Source organism: Callorhinus ursinus, unplaced genomic scaffold (genome assembly GCF_003265705.2).
Source record: "Callorhinus ursinus isolate GAN/ISIS: 27379988/994484 unplaced genomic scaffold, GSC_fseal_2.0 scaffold20, whole genome shotgun sequence".
NCBI classification, from domain to species: domain Eukaryota; kingdom Metazoa; phylum Chordata; class Mammalia; order Carnivora; family Otariidae; genus Callorhinus; species Callorhinus ursinus.
In genome coordinates, this window is record NW_027397082.1 from 17,802,933 (window position 1) to 17,822,002 (window position 19,070).

At 41.6% G+C, this 19,070-nt stretch overlaps 1 protein-coding gene across 2 annotated transcripts in view; it reads left to right on the plus strand.

Moving 5' to 3' along the window:
• Positions 1–19,070, plus strand: part of ARL3 (ARF like GTPase 3) — a 115,433-nt gene that overhangs the window by 78,920 nt on the left and 17,443 nt on the right. The window contains exons 2-4 of one of the 2 annotated variants that reach the window (XM_073904261.1): positions 234–280; positions 6,531–6,674; positions 12,842–12,958. In XM_073904261.1, coding sequence (XP_073760362.1) covers positions 278–280; positions 6,531–6,674; positions 12,842–12,958 — 264 coding nt within the window. In that variant the 5' untranslated portion in view covers positions 234–277. Of the gene's footprint in view, positions 1–152; positions 281–6,530; positions 6,675–12,841; positions 12,959–19,070 lie in introns of those variants that run through there. The other variant, XM_025880546.2, reaches the window with a different exon arrangement.

A 19,070-nucleotide genomic window follows, 5' to 3' on the forward strand; every position in this document is an offset into this window, starting at 1 on the left:
AGCCACGTGGGCGAGCTTTAACCTTTCGCCGGGCCTCTACCAGCCGGCAGCCGGCTCCAGTCGCTCCAGCAGCCCGCCTGCGCAGTGGGCGGGCACTTTGGCGCGCTTGCGCACTTTGGGGAAAGCGGAGCTGGACCCCACCCCGTACGGCTGCTTTGCTTCTCCGCTGTGCGTGCGAGGGACGTCGGGGGCGGTGCCGCAGAAGTTGCCCCTGGTAACGGGGAGGCAGGAGGAGGAGGAGGAGGAGGAGGAGGAGGAGGAGGGACTCGGCGGGAGGATGGTGAGTGTGGGGGCCCGGGCCCCTCTGGAGCTGGCCGGTCACCCCACTCCCGTCCTCAGGTCCAGGTCGGGCCACTGCGCTTGAAGCCAAGGAGGGAATGGGACGGCGCTCAACCTGCACTCTGGGTTCTGGATTGGTTTCGGGGGGCAGCGGGGAATCCCGAAGGTGGGCCCTTGGAAGGAGACCTGGGCCTGGGGAGGAAGGCGGGGCTTGCAGCGGGTCCGAAGCTAGGGGAAGGGGCTGAAAGGTTGCGTGGCTATCCCGGTACAGAGCCGGGGTTTCATCATTACTAGGGACTGAGGCGAGGGCGGAGCCGAATAACTGCGGAAAGCAGCCTCCGCATGCAGGCTTAGATCTTCCTAAGGAATCGGCCTTCCGGTACCGCTGGAAAGTGGGTCCACCGGGGTCCGGCCAGAAGCGGGGAGAAGGGTCAGCGCTACTGTCTTTGAAGTCATTCTCGCGGTACTAGGGGAGATGGTAGCCTACCTCTCCTCTTCCTCGAGAAGTGCGGGCCTCTGGGGGGAGGGGTGTAAATCCCAGGACACAAAGAGGTACCGCTTGTAAGGGATGCCTGGTGGATTTTACGCCGTCTTGGTGTTTGCGTGGCAGCAACGAGTTATTTATTTGCTGAGAGTTCTGTAAATCTGGTTGTTGGTGATGACCGATTTTCCCTTCAACATTTAATCCATATTGATGGAGGCAAATTTGCTGCCCAGTCCTTAGTATTTCATTTCAAACCTGTTGCAACCTTTTACATATATGACCACACCAGAACCAAAGATCTTAATCTCACCTTGGGATCTCCAAACTAAAAAGAATGGGAAATTAAAACTAGAGTGGCTATCAATTGGCTTTTCTCTGTGAGACTTAAAGCTTTCCCAAGTTGTGAATTATGATGTGAGACAGATTTGACCGTTGACACGCTGTTCCTTGTTGATTTCTGTGCAGTTAGTTGGAGGGTATTGAAATGGAATTGAGTAGTTTTAGAGCAAGTCAAAGCAAAATGGACTTTGAAGCATTTAGAATAGGTTGGCTGGCTTACCAACTGCACAGAGCCAGGCACTCAAACTTAGTTACTTCCCCACCCCACGTCCATTAATTTATGAAAAAAAGACTAGATGTCTGCAAGGAAAAAAAAATGCATGCACCTTTGGTCAGATTATCCAATGAGTACATTTTGATAGGAAAAAGAATTGATTTTACATTGTCAGATTGTTAAAGAAGTAGAATTTGATCTGAAGATGCCAATCACATTTCACACGTGCTATATTGCAGTTTTATTAACCTCAGGCTAAACAGATTTTTACATGTTTTCTTTTTATTAATCATTTATACATGGGCTGTCCATTTAAAGGCTAAGTTTTTCTCAACAAATGAGTACAAACATAAATATTTACACAGAAAATAACTAGAATTGGAATGAAAAAGGCATGCCAAACCAACAGAGAATGAGATGTCATCATAAATGAGAAACGCATGAGCGTTGGCTAACTTTTCCCAGTTTGTTTATCAACTAAGTGGACTCTGTAATTTCATGATTGTTTAATTTATAATTACAGGCTACAATAAATTAACCACTGCTCATGTTTCCAGGTGCAAATTGACACTGTAGACAGCAAATTGACAGTGCTACAGCACTATTGTATACAACTGTTGTGTTCATTGATCAAGACAGATTTTTTCTTTTTCTTTTTTCCTAAAATGAACAATATGAAATTAGGGCAAATCATTCTGGATTCTTTATCTGGTTTCCCAAATACATTTTTTTATCTCCAAAAGTGTGAGCTATTCTTAGAACTAAAAGTGGAACATAGAATTTAAACCATCAGTGGTGTGATTAAGTGTGTCACCCATCCCTGTGATAACTGTACAACTAAAGGATGAGTCCCAGGTTTTTGTTTCTGCTTTATAAACCTTCAGCTATGACTAATATGTTTTATTTCTTATTTAAAAACCCCAATGTTTTCTCTGAACTTTTAGTCAGCTATTTTAGCCCTGCCTTTTGATACCGTCTTTGGTAAAATACTAAGATGACAGTAATGTTAGTGCATTAAGTAATCACTGCTATTTAACAGATGACCCCTTCACTCAAATTATTTATGGAGTACTTTCTACATACATGAACCTAGTGGTAGTTATCAAGCATGTTCAGCATTGGAAGGCAGCTATGCTCACCACTATACCACCAACGCGCATGTTCAGCATTGGAAGACTGTTCCTAAGATTGTGTTTTCTGGTCAGAAGATGGTCAGTGAAAAGTTAAAAAACAAAACAACCAACGCAACTACTGCTTCGAGTGTCTACTACGCACTATGCTTTACATACATTATCTCACTTAATCTTCAGAGCATTTTTCTTAAGATATAAGTATTGTTCCCATTTTCTAGGTGCCCAGGGTTATACATGGAAGAAAGGTGAATTCAAGTCTATGAAATTCCAAAGCCCATAATGTTCTTTTTTTTTTAAGATTTTATTTATTTGACAGAGACACAGTGAGAGAGGGAACACAAGCAGGGGGAGTGGGAGAGGGAGAAGCAGGCTTCCTGCAGAGCAGGGAGCCCGATGCGGGGCTCGATCCCAGGACCCCGGGATCATGACCTGAGCCTAAGGCAGACACTTAACTGACTGAGCCACCCAGGCGCCCTCTTTTTTTTTTTTTTTTAGTAATTTCTACCCACAATGTGGGGCTTGAACTCACAACCCGGAGATCAAGTCGCATGCTTTACTGACTGAGCAAGGCAGGCACCCCCACCCGCATCCCCATCCCCAATGTTTTTATTAGGAGTCTGGTAAGGTGGGAACCCACTCTTCCTGAGGAAATGCCCATATTTTGTTCCTCAGGAAACACTGTATTTATTTAGTAGAGAGATGAGGAGAAAGAAGACAAGTTTGGGTGAGGTTCTCCCTATCAAAGCTATAGGAGTTCCTGGAAGTTAATAACATCTCCCTGAGCGGCATAATTTTTCTGTTAAAGAGGTAAAGACACATTGAAGTCAGTTCCATTTAAGCTAGTTATGGGGAGTACATGTACTTGACAGATGGCTTATTAATTTTAATATTTAAAAATTTTAACTGCTCCTCAGCCACATACACTTTCCATCCACCATCACATTCCTCTCTCACCCTCTACCAGCCTAGTTTCTCTGAATGACCTAGTTTGTATCATTTTAGGTCAGTGCACCGTGCCTCTGCCAGTAGCTGAGTTTAAGCTGATTTTGAGGCAGATAAAATATCTGTAGTCAATAGCACATGTATTCATAATTTGCCTGTAGAAAGTTTGTTTAGATGTCTTATGACTGAGTCAGACCACTTCTGTCCACCAGGGTGCAGATAACTTATATGCACCCATGCTGATAATAGACTTTAAACAATGAACTAAAGTTCCGGTTTCTTAAATTGTCTTTAATGTCAAAGGAGTACAAATCCTACATAGAGGGCGCCTGGGTGGCTCAGTTGGTTAAGCGACTGCCTTCGGCTCAGGTCATGATCCTGGAGTCCCGGGATCGAGTCCCACAATCGGGCTCCCTGCTCAGCAGGGAGTCTGCTTCTCCCTCTGACCCTCTTCCCTCTCGTGCTCTCTATCTCTCATTCTCTCTCAAATAAATAAATAAAATCTTTAAAAAAAAAAAACAAAAAACAAATCCTACATAGAAATCATATCTGTTTTGCTCACTGTTGTATGTGGGGCACACTGTGGATATTTAATGTGAATGAAGGAATGAATGGGTATTTTAACAAAAAATGCACTTTAAAAATTCGTTTCCTTGTATTTATGCTACAAAACTCAGCCCCATAATAAAATTAACTTCTAATGGCTGTCTCCCTTCATTTGACATTTAAAATAAAGGATGGACACTTATGTTTAGAAACATAGACTTATTCTGCTCTCTTTCCTCCAGCCTCTTAAATCAGCTTACTTTGTACCTTTCAGGCAGAACTCTGATATCTATAAATATCCTCTTCCCTATTTAGCAAACCTGATAATCCTGTGATCCCCTGTCCTCAGTAGTTGGGTTAATATGATGCTGTACTGTATTTGCATTGTCTTCCCTAGACCATGCTTCAGATGCTATTTATCATTTTGGTAGAAGAAAATAGTAACTAAACTTTCCATTTCTCTGTAATTTCACTTAAAGGTGAAGTATATGAAGTTAATTCCTGATAAGGAAAATCACTCATTAGAAATATAGAAGTATCATTTTTTGATACCTTTAAGTTAATAAAGTTTAGGTATAGTTAGAATGGTTTTCTCTTCTGTGCTTTGCTTCTCCCCTTTTAAGATGAATAGAAATTAATTTCTCTTCACTGTTCAATTTCAAATATAATGAGCGTGTAAAAAGTCTCAGCCTGCAGAAAGCAGTATTTTTATTTACACATTTGTTTTAAAAGAGGAGACATGTGAGGAAAAACCTAAAACATTCATTTTGAACCTTGAAAATATTTTATAGAAACATCTTTCATGATCTCTACACTAGTAGATAATGCATGAGAATTTTACCTGTACTGTCGTTTCATGTACTGATGTGATAAATTTCGGTTATTTTGGAAGAGGTAATGAGGACATCTAATCAAGAACTCAGGATGAGTAGTACAATGTGTTTTCCCTGTTCTAGCCTTTTTATATTACCAGTCCCCTGAGGATCTCAGAATTCTAATTTTAACTGTTCTGAAAGATGGTATTATAAATGAGTGATTGCAATGTAGCTAATAGAAGACAGGGAGACTTCTCATAAATACAGTTTAAAAAAGGAATGTTGTCAAAGTATTCAAGGCCAGATAAGATAAAAACAAAAGAAAAATGTCATGCCAAAAAAAAAAATTAAAGTTAAAAAAAAGACCTGCCTATCTTTTTGTTTGTTTGAAATCTATTCAATCATTCTTCCTAAATCTTTTGGTATAGAATTTGTCTTTCTGTCTTAAACTAAATCTTCTATCTTATTGCTGGAAAAAATTGAGGTACAGAGAGGTTAATGTAATCCTTAACAAGTCAGTGCAAATACAGAACACTAGAAGTGGTAAACAAAGAGTCTCTGAGGCAGAAAGGAATTCTTAATAATTATGCATATTTGCATATCATTGTCCAAAGACTCAGTTGTTGAGAATTATTTCACAGAATGGTTATTTGATCTTAGTGAACAGGCTGGTTTGAATTATTGCCTGGTGCAATAAGGATAAAAAAATATATAATCATTTTATCTAATTCTAAGACTCAGCTTGAAGGAATTTCTGCTTGGGCTGGGAGATTAGATTATATGCCCTTTAAACTCTGGAATTCTTTGATTCTTGTTGTAACTCATGCCTCATTGGAACAAGACTGTCAGCTGCAGGACAGAACAAATAACTATGTTATACAATTTTTCTTATGTTGGTAGCTAAAAGGCAATATGGTTTATTTCTAGTCATTAAAAAATAATAAAAACAAGAAACAATTATTATATTAAATTACTAGTAAAAAATACCCTGGCTAAATTGTGATTTTTGTTCTTCATGACTGACTGACAATGTTCTAACCTCTCTGTTGTATCCGATTCTTCATCTGAAAAACATAATTTATACTATGCGCCTGTCCTATATGGGTCTTGTGAAAATTAGATGGTGATAGAGTATTGGGGTTTTTTTAGGTGATGATAGAGTATTTTGAATGCTGAAGTCTTAAATGTAAACTGAAATAAAGTCTTAAACAATTTTATACAAGTTTTTTTTTTTTAGAGTGTGTGTGTGTGTTTGTGTGTGTGTAGCATGGTAAAATCTTGCACTTACTTGGGTGGATAATTGTATTTAATTCAACAACTATTATCTAATGTCTATCCAATAAGTGCCAGGCATTGTGGGAAACCAAAGCTATAACTCTTACCTGCAATAAATTTCACTCTAGGAGGAAAATACAAAAATCAATTACCTATAGTCTGATATGATGTGTGCTCTACTCCAAAGTGTATATGAAGGGCTTTAGGAACATTAATTGAGTAGTAGTTCACACTCCCAGAAGATTTGGGGTGACTGCTAAACTGGATTAATAGGAGGAACAGCAATAAGCCATGCTATTTATTGAGTTGCTGAATTTGCTGAAGTACTTCTGCCAAAACTTAGGAGGAAGAAGCAAATGGAATAAATGACACTGAGCTGAAAAATAATACTGTGAGCTCTCCACAACCAAGAACTTTTTTCAAGGAGGAGAAGATATTCTGATATCTACTAATATCAAAGTCAGTGCCCCAAAAGTAATCTCTCTTCTTCATGGTTGTTTAAGGGCTTGCTCTCAATTTTGCGCAAATTGAAAAGTGCACCAGACCAGGAGGTGAGAATTCTTCTCCTGGGCTTGGATAATGCTGGCAAGACCACTCTTCTGAAGCAGCTTGCATCTGAAGACATCAGCCACATTACACCTACACAGGTGAGCACTGCCCTGGGCCCAGGTGCCTGTGTGACATATGGAAAGTGATCATAGCAATATGGAAGGCAAAATGGGAAATACAGTTTTGTCCACCCTCAAGTTTTGTTACTGAGATAAGTCTATACAATTTAAAAACAGTCTAAGATTTCAAAAACATATCAAGTGATTCCATAGGTATGAGGTACTTAGAGTAGTCAAATTCATAGAGACAGAAAGTAGAATAGTGGGTACCAGGGGCTGGAGACAGAGGGGATTGGAGGGGTCATTGCTGAAAGGGCACAGAGAGTCAGTGTTATAAGATGAAAAAGGTTCTGTGGATGGCTGGTGGTGATGGTTGCACAACAATGTGAATGCACTTAGTACTACTGAACTCTACACTTAAAAATGGTTAAAATGGTAAATTTTATGTATATTTTACCAATTTTTAAATAAATCATTTAAATAAGCATATATAGGGGCACCTGGGTGGCTCAGTCGGTTAAGCATCTGCTTTCGGCTCAGGTCATGATCCTGGACTCCCAGGATCAAGCCCCACATCAGGCTCCTTGCTCAGCAGGGAGTCTGCTTCTCCATCTGCCCTTCACCCCACTCTGCTCTCTCTCTCCCCCCCCACAGAAAATCTTTTTAAAAAAAATAAATAAGCATGTATATTATCAAGACACAATCAGGGGCACCTGGGTGGCTCAGTCAGTTAAGCAGCTGCCTTCAGCTCAGGTCATGATCCCAGGGTCCTGGGATCGAGCCCCGCATCAGGCTCCCTGCTCAGCAGGAAGCCTGCTTCTCCCTCTCCCACTCCCCCTGCTTGTGTTCCCTCTCTTGCTTTGTCTCTCTCTGCCAAATAAATAAAATCTTTAAAGTATATATAAATAAATAAACAACTGAGACACCTAGGCGCCCTAAATAAAATCTTTAAAAAAAAAAAATTCCCTCAGCTCTAAGTGATTACTTTAAAAAAATAGCTTAATCTTTTCATAATGAAATTAACATGTGCAGAAAATACAGCGAGAGGGGCGCCCAGGTGGCTCAGTCGGTTAAGCATCTGCCTTCGGCTCAGGTCCTGATCTCAGGGTCCTGGGATCAAGCCCCACATCAGGCTCCCTGCTGAGCGGGGAGCCTGCTTCTTCCTCTCCCTCTGCCCCTCCCCTGTGCTTGTGTGTGCTCATTCTCTCAAATAAATAAATAAAATCTTAAAAAAAAAACGAAAAGAAAATACAGAGAGAATATAAAAGAAAAAAACAGTACTGTGAGAAAAACTACTGTTAATATTTTAGTGTATGTTTTTCAGACTTAATCAATACAAATATATCTATCACTTTTTTAATTAAAAAATCCCTTATATTTTTTAATCCAGCCTCTTTCCTAAGGCTAAGCAAGCAAAACACAAAGGATCAGGCAACCGTGGTGCTGCCAGTGTGGAAGTTGAAAGACAAATCCTAAGTGGAACAACCCTCCTTCTTTAGACCTCCTTCCCTGTAGGAAATCCTGAGAAGGCTTGACCTTTGACCAGCCGGTTGGGTTTCCTAACTAGAGGACAGCCCTGTTGGTCTTAGTCACTTTAAAGTGTTTGAGCATTAGAGGTTTTAGCAAAAGCAGAGTTTTTTTAAGCATTTTCCACCACTGTACTGTGATAACAAGTTTAGTGTCAGGTTTGAATGGCTGTGCTGGTCTGTGTACTTCACAGCTTGTGAGTCTTACTGATCTGCAACTTTTTGCAGAAAAGTCATTTCAATTGCTACCAAATGAGCAATTTTACAGCTTCTGAACAAATTTAATGTATAGCCTAAGGAGGAGCAAATTACAGTGGTCTAGTCTAGAAGGGCTAAAAACACATATTACTGTGTCAGGATTTCTGCCAGAAAAAGAAAAGTCTAGGGTTTTTTTTTTTCTTCTTTTTAATTGAGTACTAGCAGTAGGCTGTATCTCTTAAGAGTACCAGTAAAATGAGGGCATCCAGCACTGTGACCATAGAAATGAACTCTTAAGTTATGGACTCAAAGTTCCAATTCTAACTTTTAGGCTTTATTTGATATGTTATAGGTGACTTTGTTATTATATGATGTCAAGTTTTCATATTTATCCTTTTTTTTTTTAATTTGTTTGAGGGGCTCCTGGGTGGCTCAGTCATTAAGCGTCTGCCTTTGGCTCAGGTCATGATCTCAGCATCCTGGGATCGAGCCTGTCAGGCTCCCTGCTCAGTGGCGAGTCTGCTTCTCTGTCTCCCTCTGTGATCTCTTTAGCTCTCATTCTCTCTCAAATAAAAATAAATAATCTTTTTTAAAAAAACAAAGTTAAGGGGCGCCTGGGTGGCTCAGTTGGTTAAGCGACTGCCTTCGGCTCAGGTCATGATCCTGGAGTCCCGGGATCGAGTCCCGCGTCGGACTCCCTGCTCGGCGGGGAGTCTGCTTCTCCCTCTGGCCCTCTTCCCTCTCATGCTCTCTGTCTCTCATTCTCTCTCTCTCTCAAATAAATAAATAAAATCTTTAAAAAAAATAAATAAATAAATAAATAAATAAATAAATAATCTTTTTTAAAAAAACAAAGTTAAGGGGCGCCTGGGTGGCTCAGTCGTTAAGCGCCTGCCTTCGGCTCAGGTCATGATCCCAGCGTCCTGGGATTGAGCCCCGCATCAGGCTCCCTGCTCGGTGGGAAGCCTGCTTCTCCCTCTTCCACTCCCCCTGCTTGTGTTCCCTCTCTCGCTCTGTCTCTGTCAGATAAATAAATAAAATCTTTAAAAAAAATAATTTGAGAGAGAGAGCAAGCATGTGTACATGAGCAGAGGGGCAGAGAGTGAGAATCTCAAACTCCCCACTGAGCGCAGAGCCCAACAGGAGGCTGGATCTCATGACCCTGAGATCATGACCTGAGCCAGAATCAAGAGTCCAGCGCTTAACCAACTGAGCCACCCAAGTACCCCTTTTTCTTGTTATTTTTAAGTAGGCTCCACACTCAGTGTGAACCCAACATGGGGCTTAAACTCACAGCCCTGAGATCAAGACCTGAGCTGAGATGAAGAGATGGGCGCTTAACCAACTGAGCCACCCAGGTGCCCCCATATTTATTCTTTAAAAACAAGCCTCCTGGGTGCCTGGCTTAGTCGGAAAAACATGCAACTCTTGATCTCAGGGTTGTGAGTTTGACCCCACATTAGGTATAAAGATTACTTAAAAATAAAATCTTTAAAAAAATTTAGAAAAACAAGCTCTCAGGGCACCTGGATTGCTCAGTCATTGAGCGTCTGCCTTTGGCTCGGGTCATGATCCCAGGGTCCTGGGATTGAGCCCCACATCAGGCTCCCTGATCTGTGGGAAGCCTGCTTCTCCCTCTCCCACTCCCCCTGCTTGTGTCCCTCTCTCTCTGTCTCTGTCAAATAAATAAATAAAATCTTTAAAAAAAGAAAAACAAGTTTTCATTGTGTTTTTGTTTTATATTAGAAAAAGTAGGGAGGCGCCTGGGTGGCTCAGTCGGTTAAGCGTCTGCCTTCGGCTCAGGTCATGATCCCAGGGTCCTGGGATTGAGTCCTGCATCAGGCTCCCTGCTCAGTGGGGAAGCTCTTTCTCTCTCTCCCTCAACCTCTGTGTGTATGCCCTCCCTCTCTCTCTCAAATAAATAAATAAAATCTTTAAAAAAATGTATCCTCTTTTTTCTATGCATATATGATGGGTATATTTAAAGATTTTATTTTATTTTTTAGAGATTTTATTTTAGGGAGCCTGGGTGGCTCAGTCATTAAGCATCTGCCTTTGGCTCAGGTCATGATCTCAGGGTCCTGGGATTGAGCCCCACATCGGGCTCCTTGCTCAGCGGGAAGCCTGCTTCTCCCTCTCCCACTCCCCCTGCTTGGGTTCCCTCTTTCATGGTGTCTCTCTCTGTCAAATAAATAAAATCTTAAAAAAAAAAAAGATTTTATTTTAGAGAGAGAGCATGAGCAGAGGGAGGAGAAGAGGAGGAGGGAGAGGGAGGGGAAAGAATCTCAAGCACAGTCTACACTGAGCATGGAGCCCCATGTGGGCTGGATCTCAAGATCCTGAGATCAGGACCCCAGCCAAAACCAAGAGTCAGATGCCCAACCGACTGAGCCACCCAGGCGCCCCTTAAAGACTTTATTTTTAATTAATCTCTCTACCTGACATGGGGCTCGAACTTACAACCCTGAGACCAAGAGTCGCATGCTCTACTGAGTCAGCCAGGTGCCCCTATGATGCGTATATTTAAAATAAAAAATAAAAATGACGGGGCGCCTGGGTGGCTCAGTGGGTAATTGTCTGCCTTCGGCTCAGGGACCCTGGGATCAAGCCCCACCTCTGGCTCGCTGCTCAGCGGGAAGCCTGCTTCCCCCTCTCCCACTCCCCCTGCTTGTGTTCCTTCTCTCGCTTTGTCTCTCTCTGCCAAATGAATAAAATCTTTAAAAAAGATTTAAAAAAATCTTTAAAAAAATTATTTACTTTTAAAAAATAAAGGTAAATAATACTTATGTAATACCCATTTCTAAATGTTTGCACCCATTATTTCCTTAGAATAATTTCTTAGATTTGTTGGTCCGATGACTTAATAGAATTTTTTTTCTTTTGATGACTTATAGAATTTTAAGGCAGTTGATACATATGGTCAAATTCCAGGAGTTACTCTTATTTATCTCCTGCTTCATTCCAGAAAGATTTGACATTACTGGCTTTGACATTGAATATTATAGTTAAGTGTAGAACTTTTAAGCACACAAAAGTGGTTTTGTCAGTGAGTCAGAATGAAGCTGCCTTTTGCAATAAGCTTAAGCCACTTCCCTTTAGACTTCTTAAACTTCTAATTTATTCAGTTGTTGGCATCTTACGGGAGCTGTAGTCAGCATCATCCCCCGGTATCCCCTATAGTCCATTTATCCTCAGTGGCAATTGGGTGGCAGTGTTCCTACACCATCACACTGTGCCTTGTCCTTCTGCAAGAGGCAAGTAGTATTGGCAGGCTGCCATATGAAGCAAATGTTTATGGAGACGTCCCCAGGCCCACTTCACTCCAGTTCTCCTGGATAAACTGTCACTTCTGTGATAGCAAGCTGTTGATTGGATTTTTCAAGTCCTGATTTCACTATATCATTCTCAGAAAAAGATTTATTTTTTAATTATTGCTCATGAAATGCCTTCTCTCCAAACCCCAGAGGTCTTGTTAATTTGTTTTTCTGCACACCAACTCCCAGCTCACAGTTCCACCTGCCCCTGATTTGCTCACCTTCTTCAAAGTTCCACCTTGAGTCACTGTCCTGAAAATGAATATTTTCTTTTCAAGTTCATCAGAAATACTTATGAAAGAAGAGTTTCCAATGCCTGCTTGTTTATTTTCATCACTTCCTGTAACTGAGGGCCCCACTTCAGAGTTTGAACATGCTATTCCAGCAGGTCATCCCTTCCTCACAGGGCTAAGGGTCCAGTTACAAACCAGCTTCTCCCATAGTGTCATGACTTCAGCTCCCTCCTTTTCCTGATAAACGCATATGAAGAAATTTCTTAAAGAGTCCTGTCTTCCAGGGGCGCCTGAGTGGCTCAGACGGTTAAGCATCTGCCTTTGGCTCAGGTCATGATCCCAGGGTCCTGGGATCGGGCCCCACATCGGGCTCCTGGCTCAGTGGGGAGCCTCCTTCTCCCTCCTCATGTGCTCTCTCTATCTCTGTGTCTCAAATGAATAAATAAAATCTTTAAAAAAAAAAAAAAAGAATCCTGTCTTCCAGATTGTAGCTCTTGCCTCTTTTTAAACTTGGAATTTATTCTGTTCTATTGAGTCTTCAGATTTAGCTTCTGTTTTTTTTGTTGTTTAAATGTAATATTCTGTTAAATGTTACCATCTTGAGGATCCATCAGGAGATGTGGTCTGTGTTGATTATCAGAACTATTCTCATTCCAAGTTGTCCTCAGCAGTGGTGTGTGTGTGCACATGTGTACACTTATTAGAGAAAGTGTCATGTTAGCCATGACATTAATATTGACTCCAAACCTGAATGAAGTAAGCATGTAAAAACACATTTCTTTCTTCCCTATCATAGCAGACTATTTTCAGTGTTACCAGTATCACATTTGGCAGAGTACCTCATGATTAATAAATAACATAGCTGTTAAATATAACTTTGTCAGAATTATGATCTCAAAGCTTAATAAAGCTTGGTGTTTTTGCCTCTGTTTCAGGGATTTAACATCAAAAGTGTACAATCACAAGGTTTTAAACTGAATGTATGGGACATTGGTGGACAGAGAAAAATCAGACCATACTGGAGAAATTATTTTGAAAATACTGATATTCTCGTAAGTATTCCTTCTCATGCACTAATTCATAGTCTTTTCTGCAGTGTGTTAGGAATATTAACACTGTAATGTTCTTTCTTATAATTCCACTACTATAACATTAGTCACTCTGAATTTAGGGATAGCAGGAGGCTGCAGATTGTGAGAGAGAAACATCTTTGTATAATTTGTATATGAGTTTTGCTTTTGCTCAATACAATGTTGTGCCCACACTGGCCTTGACAAAATAAAGTATTAATTACCATAGTGATTTGAACATCAGAAGGGAAATCAGAAGATAGTGCCCCTGACTCCACCATCCCCAGGAAATCAACAAGAGTATCCCAAAGAGGCAACCAAGATGGTGGAGGTCCTGGAAATAATGATGCATAAGGAATGGTCGAAAGACAGATATTCTTCCTAGAAAAGAAACCTGGAACTGTTCTCAATTGCTTTCAAGAGCTATGTTAAGTCAGAGAGTTTTGCCTCATCATGAATAGTTCTAGAGGACTGGGTGAGGAGCAGTTTGGGGAGTACTAGGTGGTAGAGTTTAACTCTGAATAAGGAAAAAGTCTCCTATCATTTTCACTGTCCAGAAGTAGAAGCAGCTGCCCTGTGCACTGGGGATTCCCTGACTCAGGCGGCATTCATTCAGGAAGGGGCTGAGATCTTAGCTCCCAGCTCACTGTCACGTTCTGTAGGACTACTGTTTCAGAATTCTTGGAGAGCTCACTATCCACATACTCCATTTCTCCAATACCTCAGCCTTTCAGTTCATCCACCCTACCTTAGCTACTTTGTCATGATCATGGCCTAAAACCACGGGGTCTCATGAACTTGGATAGGAAAAAAAAACTGCATATTATTTTCATTAAACTCTAATGGAGGGGGCGCCTGGGTGGCTCAGATGGTTGGGCATCTGCCTTTTGCTCAGGTCATGATCCCGGGGTCCTGGGATCGAGTCCCGCATCGGGCTCCCTGTTGGGCGGGGAGCCTGCTTCTCCCTCTGCCTCTGCCTCTCTGACTCTCATGAACAACAACAAAAAAAGCATTTTAAACTCTAATGGAAAGTTTGCATTTACTACAATTCTGCCCATAGACAAGGAACTGCCATAAAGTCAGCCATGTTGGTGACTTCATTACCAATAGAAACCATCATGCATCCTCCAATAACTTCACTCTCTGCTTTTGCTTCCTATGCGTCTTTCTGCTGGATCATTCTATGGGCATGCACACAGCCTGTGGCTTCTCTTGTTTAGAAACAAAAAACTCTTGCCCTGGCTGTGTATCCCATCCAGATACTGCCCTATTCCTCAGTTTCTCTTTAAAACAAAACTCTGTTGGGGCGCCTGGGTGGCTCAGTCGTTAAGCATCTGCCTTCGGCTCAGGTCCTGATCGAGCCCTGCATCGGGCTCCCTGCTCAGCCGGAAGCCTGCTTCTCCCTCTCCCACTCCCCCTGCTTGTGTTCCCTCTCTCGCTGAGTATCTCTCTGTCAAATAAATAAATAAAATCTTAAAAAAAAAAAAAAAAAACTCTGTTAAGAGTTTCCTGAGCTCTGTCCTCACTTCCTCCTCCTGTTCTCTTTTGAACCCCCATTCAGGCTCACCAGGAATCCCACATTGCTAAGGTTTTCCATCCTCCTCTTACTTGACCTCGCCGTACAGTTAATGAAGTCGGTCATGCGGTCCTTGCAACATCACCTTCCCCTGTTTTCCAGAACACCGTTCTATCTCTCTTGGATTTTCCTTGTATGTCACTGGCCACTCTTTCTCTCTTTTTTTTTTTAAGATTTTATTTATTTGACAGCGAGTGGATGAAGATAGGAATTTGCCACCCAGGCACCCCTCTTTGTATATTTTAGATACAAGTACTTTATCCCATGTGTGTTTTGCAAATATTTTCCCCAGTCTGTGGCTTATCTCTTTATTTTCTTAATAGTGTCTTTCTCAGAGCAGAAGTTTTAAATTCTAATAAAGTGTATCTTGCAAATTTTTGTCCATTTCATTTGGTACCTTCCTAAGCACTGGGGATACAAAAGTTGGAAAAAAACAAAACAAAACAAAACCAACAAAGTCCCTGTCTTTGTAGACATTACATTCCAGGGGGGAGAAGGGTATAATTTGTATATGAGTTTTGCTTTTGCTCAACCTGCTTCTTCTATCTTCTCCGTAAATGACAGTTCCATTCATCCAAAAGCACTGGAGTCATCCTTGGCTCCTTTTCTTCTTACTCCCCACCTCTGACCTATCGGCCAATCCTGCCAGTTCTACTTTTAGAATATTGCTAGAATCTAGAAAATTTCTAGAATCTTCTTTCCAGCCCATTGCTACTGTGCATTGATTTTTGCAGTGTCATCCCCACTAGTCTCCTTGCTTCTGCCTTTCCTCCCTAAAGTCTCTTCTCAGTGCTATATGTATAATGATTGCGTTAGCACATAAGCTTCCCACCTCAGAATAAAGCCAAAGTTCTAACAGGGGCCTACGAGACCCTGCCTTCTGGCCTGTCTTACCTGTCCCCTCTCCCCCCTAACTTGGTGCCGGCCACACTGGCCTGCTTGCTTCTCCTTCCACACTGGCACACTCCCACCTCAGGGCCTTGGTCATTGCTATTTGCTGCGCTAGGGTTCTTTTCCCTTAGATATCCTCATGGCTTATCCCCTCACCTCCTTCAAGTCTCTGCTTACATGTCACTTTACCACTGAGACCTTCTCTGATGACTGTATTTAAAATTGTGACTCCTATCCCTACCCTTCGGGCACTGTCATTTTTCTCTGCTTTTTTTCCTTTTCTTTGATCAGACCTATTGGTACTCATCACCATCAGAAATGTTTTTATTTATTACCCTTCTCCCCCCCCGGAATGTAATGTCTACAAAGACAGGGACTTTGTTGGTTTTGTTTTGTTTTTTTCCAACTTTTGTATCCCCAGTGCTTAGAAAAGTACCAAATGAAATGGACAAAAATTTGCAAGATACACTTTATTAGAATTTAAAACTTCTGCTCTGAGAAAGACGCTATTAAGAAAATAGATAAGCCACAGACTGGGGAAAATATTTGCAAAACACACGTGGGATAAAGTACTTGTATCTAAAATATACAAAGAGGGGTGCCTGGGTGGCTCAGTTAGTTAAGCATCCGGCTCTTGATTTTGGCTCAGATCATGATCTCAGGGTTCTGAGATCAAGCCCCTCATCGGGCTCCACACTGAGCATGGAGCCTGCTTAAGATTCTCTCTCCTTCTCCCTTTGCCCCTTCCCCCCAAAATACACACACACACACACGTACACACCTCTTAAAACTCGACAGTAAGAAAACAAAAAACCCAATTAAAAAGGGGCAAAAGAGGGCGCCTGGGTGGCTCAGTTGGTTAAGCGACTGCCTTCGGCTCACGTCATGATCCTGGAGTCCTGGGATCGAGTCCCACGTCGGGCTCCCTGCTCAGCGGGGAGTCTGCTTCTCCCTCTGACCCTCTTCCCTCTGGTGCTCTCTATCTCTCATTCTCTCTCTCTCTCAAATAAATAAAATCTTTAAAAAAAGGGGGGCAAAAGACACCTCACCAATGAAGATACACAGATAAGCGTATGAAAAGATAATCATCCTAGGGAACTGAAAAACATTGAAATGCCACTACATACATACCAGAATGGCTAAAATCTAAAAAACTGATGGTACCAAACGCTGACAAGGAGCAACAGCAACAGGAACTCCTATTCATTGCCTGTGGGAATACAAAATGGTACAACCACTTTGGAAGATAGTGTGCAAAGTTAAATATAATCTTACTAAACCATGTGATCCAGCACTCATTCTAATCTACCCAATTAGATGAAAACTTATGTCCACACAAAATCTTGCACGTGAATGCTAATAGCAGCTTTATTCATAATTACCAAAAACTGGAAGCAACTGAGATGTCTTAAAATAGACAAATGAATAAACAAACTGTTGTACATCTATATAATAGCATATTATTTCTTGATAAAAAGAAATGAAAAAAAAAATTTTTAAGGGGCTATCAAGCACAAAAAGACATGGAGGAAACTTAAATGCATATTACTAAGCCAAAGTCAGTCTGAAAAAGGATACATGCTCTGTTACCAACTATACGACATTTTTTAAAAGGAAAACTATAGAAATTAGTAAAAATCTCTACAAGTAAAAGATTAGTGGTTGCCAGAACTCCCAGGGGAGAGTGGAGGGATGGATGAATAGGTGACATACAGAGGATTTTTAGAGTGACAAAACTATTCTGTATGAAACCGTAAGGTGCATACATGTTAGTATGGATCAGTCAAAATCCACAGTTTAAAATACAAAGAATGACTGTGATGTATCAATATTGGCTCATGAATTGTGAGAAATGCACCACACTAATGCAAGAGGTTACCAGGGGAGACTGGGGGAGGGAATGGAGGTGGGGTAGGTATACAGAACTCTGTGCTATCTATCCAATTACTCTGTAAATAAAAAACTGCTTAAAAAATAAAGTGAGGGGCCACATCTGGGTGGCCCAGTCAGTTAAGAGTCTGCTTTTGGCTCAGGTCATGATCTGAGGGTCCTGGAGCCCTACATCGGGCTCCCTGCTCAGCGGGGAGCTGCTCCTCCCTTTGCCTGCCACTCCCCCTGCTTGTGCTCTCTGAAAAATAAATAAATAAAAATATTTTTTAAAAAAATTAAAGTGAGGGACACCTGTGTGGCTCAGTCAGTTGAGCGTCTGCCTTCTACTTAGGTTATGATCCCAGGACCGAGTCCCACATCAGGCTCCCTGCTCAGCGGAGAGCCGGCTTCTCCCTCTGCCTGCCTCTCTCCCTGCTTGTGCTCTCTCTCTCTCTCTCTGACAACTAATTAAATATTTTTTTAAAAAATTAAAGTGAATTATAGATTGAAGTCAAATCATTATGCTGTACACCTTAAGCTTATACAGTGCTGTATGCCAATTATACCTCAGTAAAACTGGGGGGGGCTATAGATTTCTCTTGTGCTTTTTCAGTCAAGAGTTAGGGAAAAGCAGGGGCGCCTGAGTGGCTCATATGGTTAAGCGTCTGCCTTCGGCTCAGGTCATGATCCCAGGGTCCTGGGATCAAGCCCCGCATCAGACTCCCTGCTCAGTGGGGAGCCTGCTTCTCCCTCTGCCTCTCTCTCTCTCTCTCTGACTCTCATGAATAGATAAATAAAACATTTTTTAAAAATGTAAAAAAAAAGAGGGAAAAGCAGGTGGCTGAGAGAAGTAACAGTTCATTCTGTTCATCTGCTGGATTAAGGTACTTTGAAAGAAACACCCAAATAAGAGCAATATTTAAGGACATTCATGACCATGAGGCTCAATAAGGAGGCCTCAACGTTTCTGGTCTACTTTTAAATCACAAGCTCTAACACCTTGAGGGTAGACTGCAAGGTAGTTGTAACATGACCCAGATTCCACATTTCTTACTAGCTGAGAGTGCCCCGGAATTATCAGACAATCCAGTAAAAGTCAGTTCTGAGCTACCCGAGAGGAGCTTTCTCCAGCTACCTTAGGCTGCCAGTTCCAGACAGTGTTTTGGATTCCAAGTTAACCTTTCATTATTTTCTGGTGCCGTTTGAGATTAAACAAGTCTGGGGGAGCAGCTGAGTCCCCAGGGTTAGATTCTAAGGCCTTGTGACTCAGCCCTGTCTGCCAGTTTCATAAGCAGCTTGGAGTGGCAGTGGTTGATGGGTTATATTAGTTTGGCTGTATATAATAGTCTTTCATTGTTGGTTGAAAAGACCTATTACCCTAGCCTCCACACTGCCTAGAAGAGCAGGGTTGAAGCTTGACACATTTAGTTACCTGGTTAATTCTTTTCATTTATCTCTAGAGTGCAATAAGAAATTCTTACTTATTTTATTTATTTTTTAAAGGCACATTCAGCGTCATGATCAGACTATTGAATTTAGCAATCAACAGCATGGGTGCAAAAAAAATAAACCTACATTAAAACCCTCTGTTGGAATGTTTTACACTTTCCTTGGAACAGAAACTAAAATAACCTGTTACACAATTAGTCACAAACACAGTCCTTGAGTTTTTTGCCCATGCACACGAGTATTGTCTAAAACATGTCTTCTGGGGGCGCCTGGGTGGCTCAGTTGGTTAAGCAACTGCCTTCGGCTCAG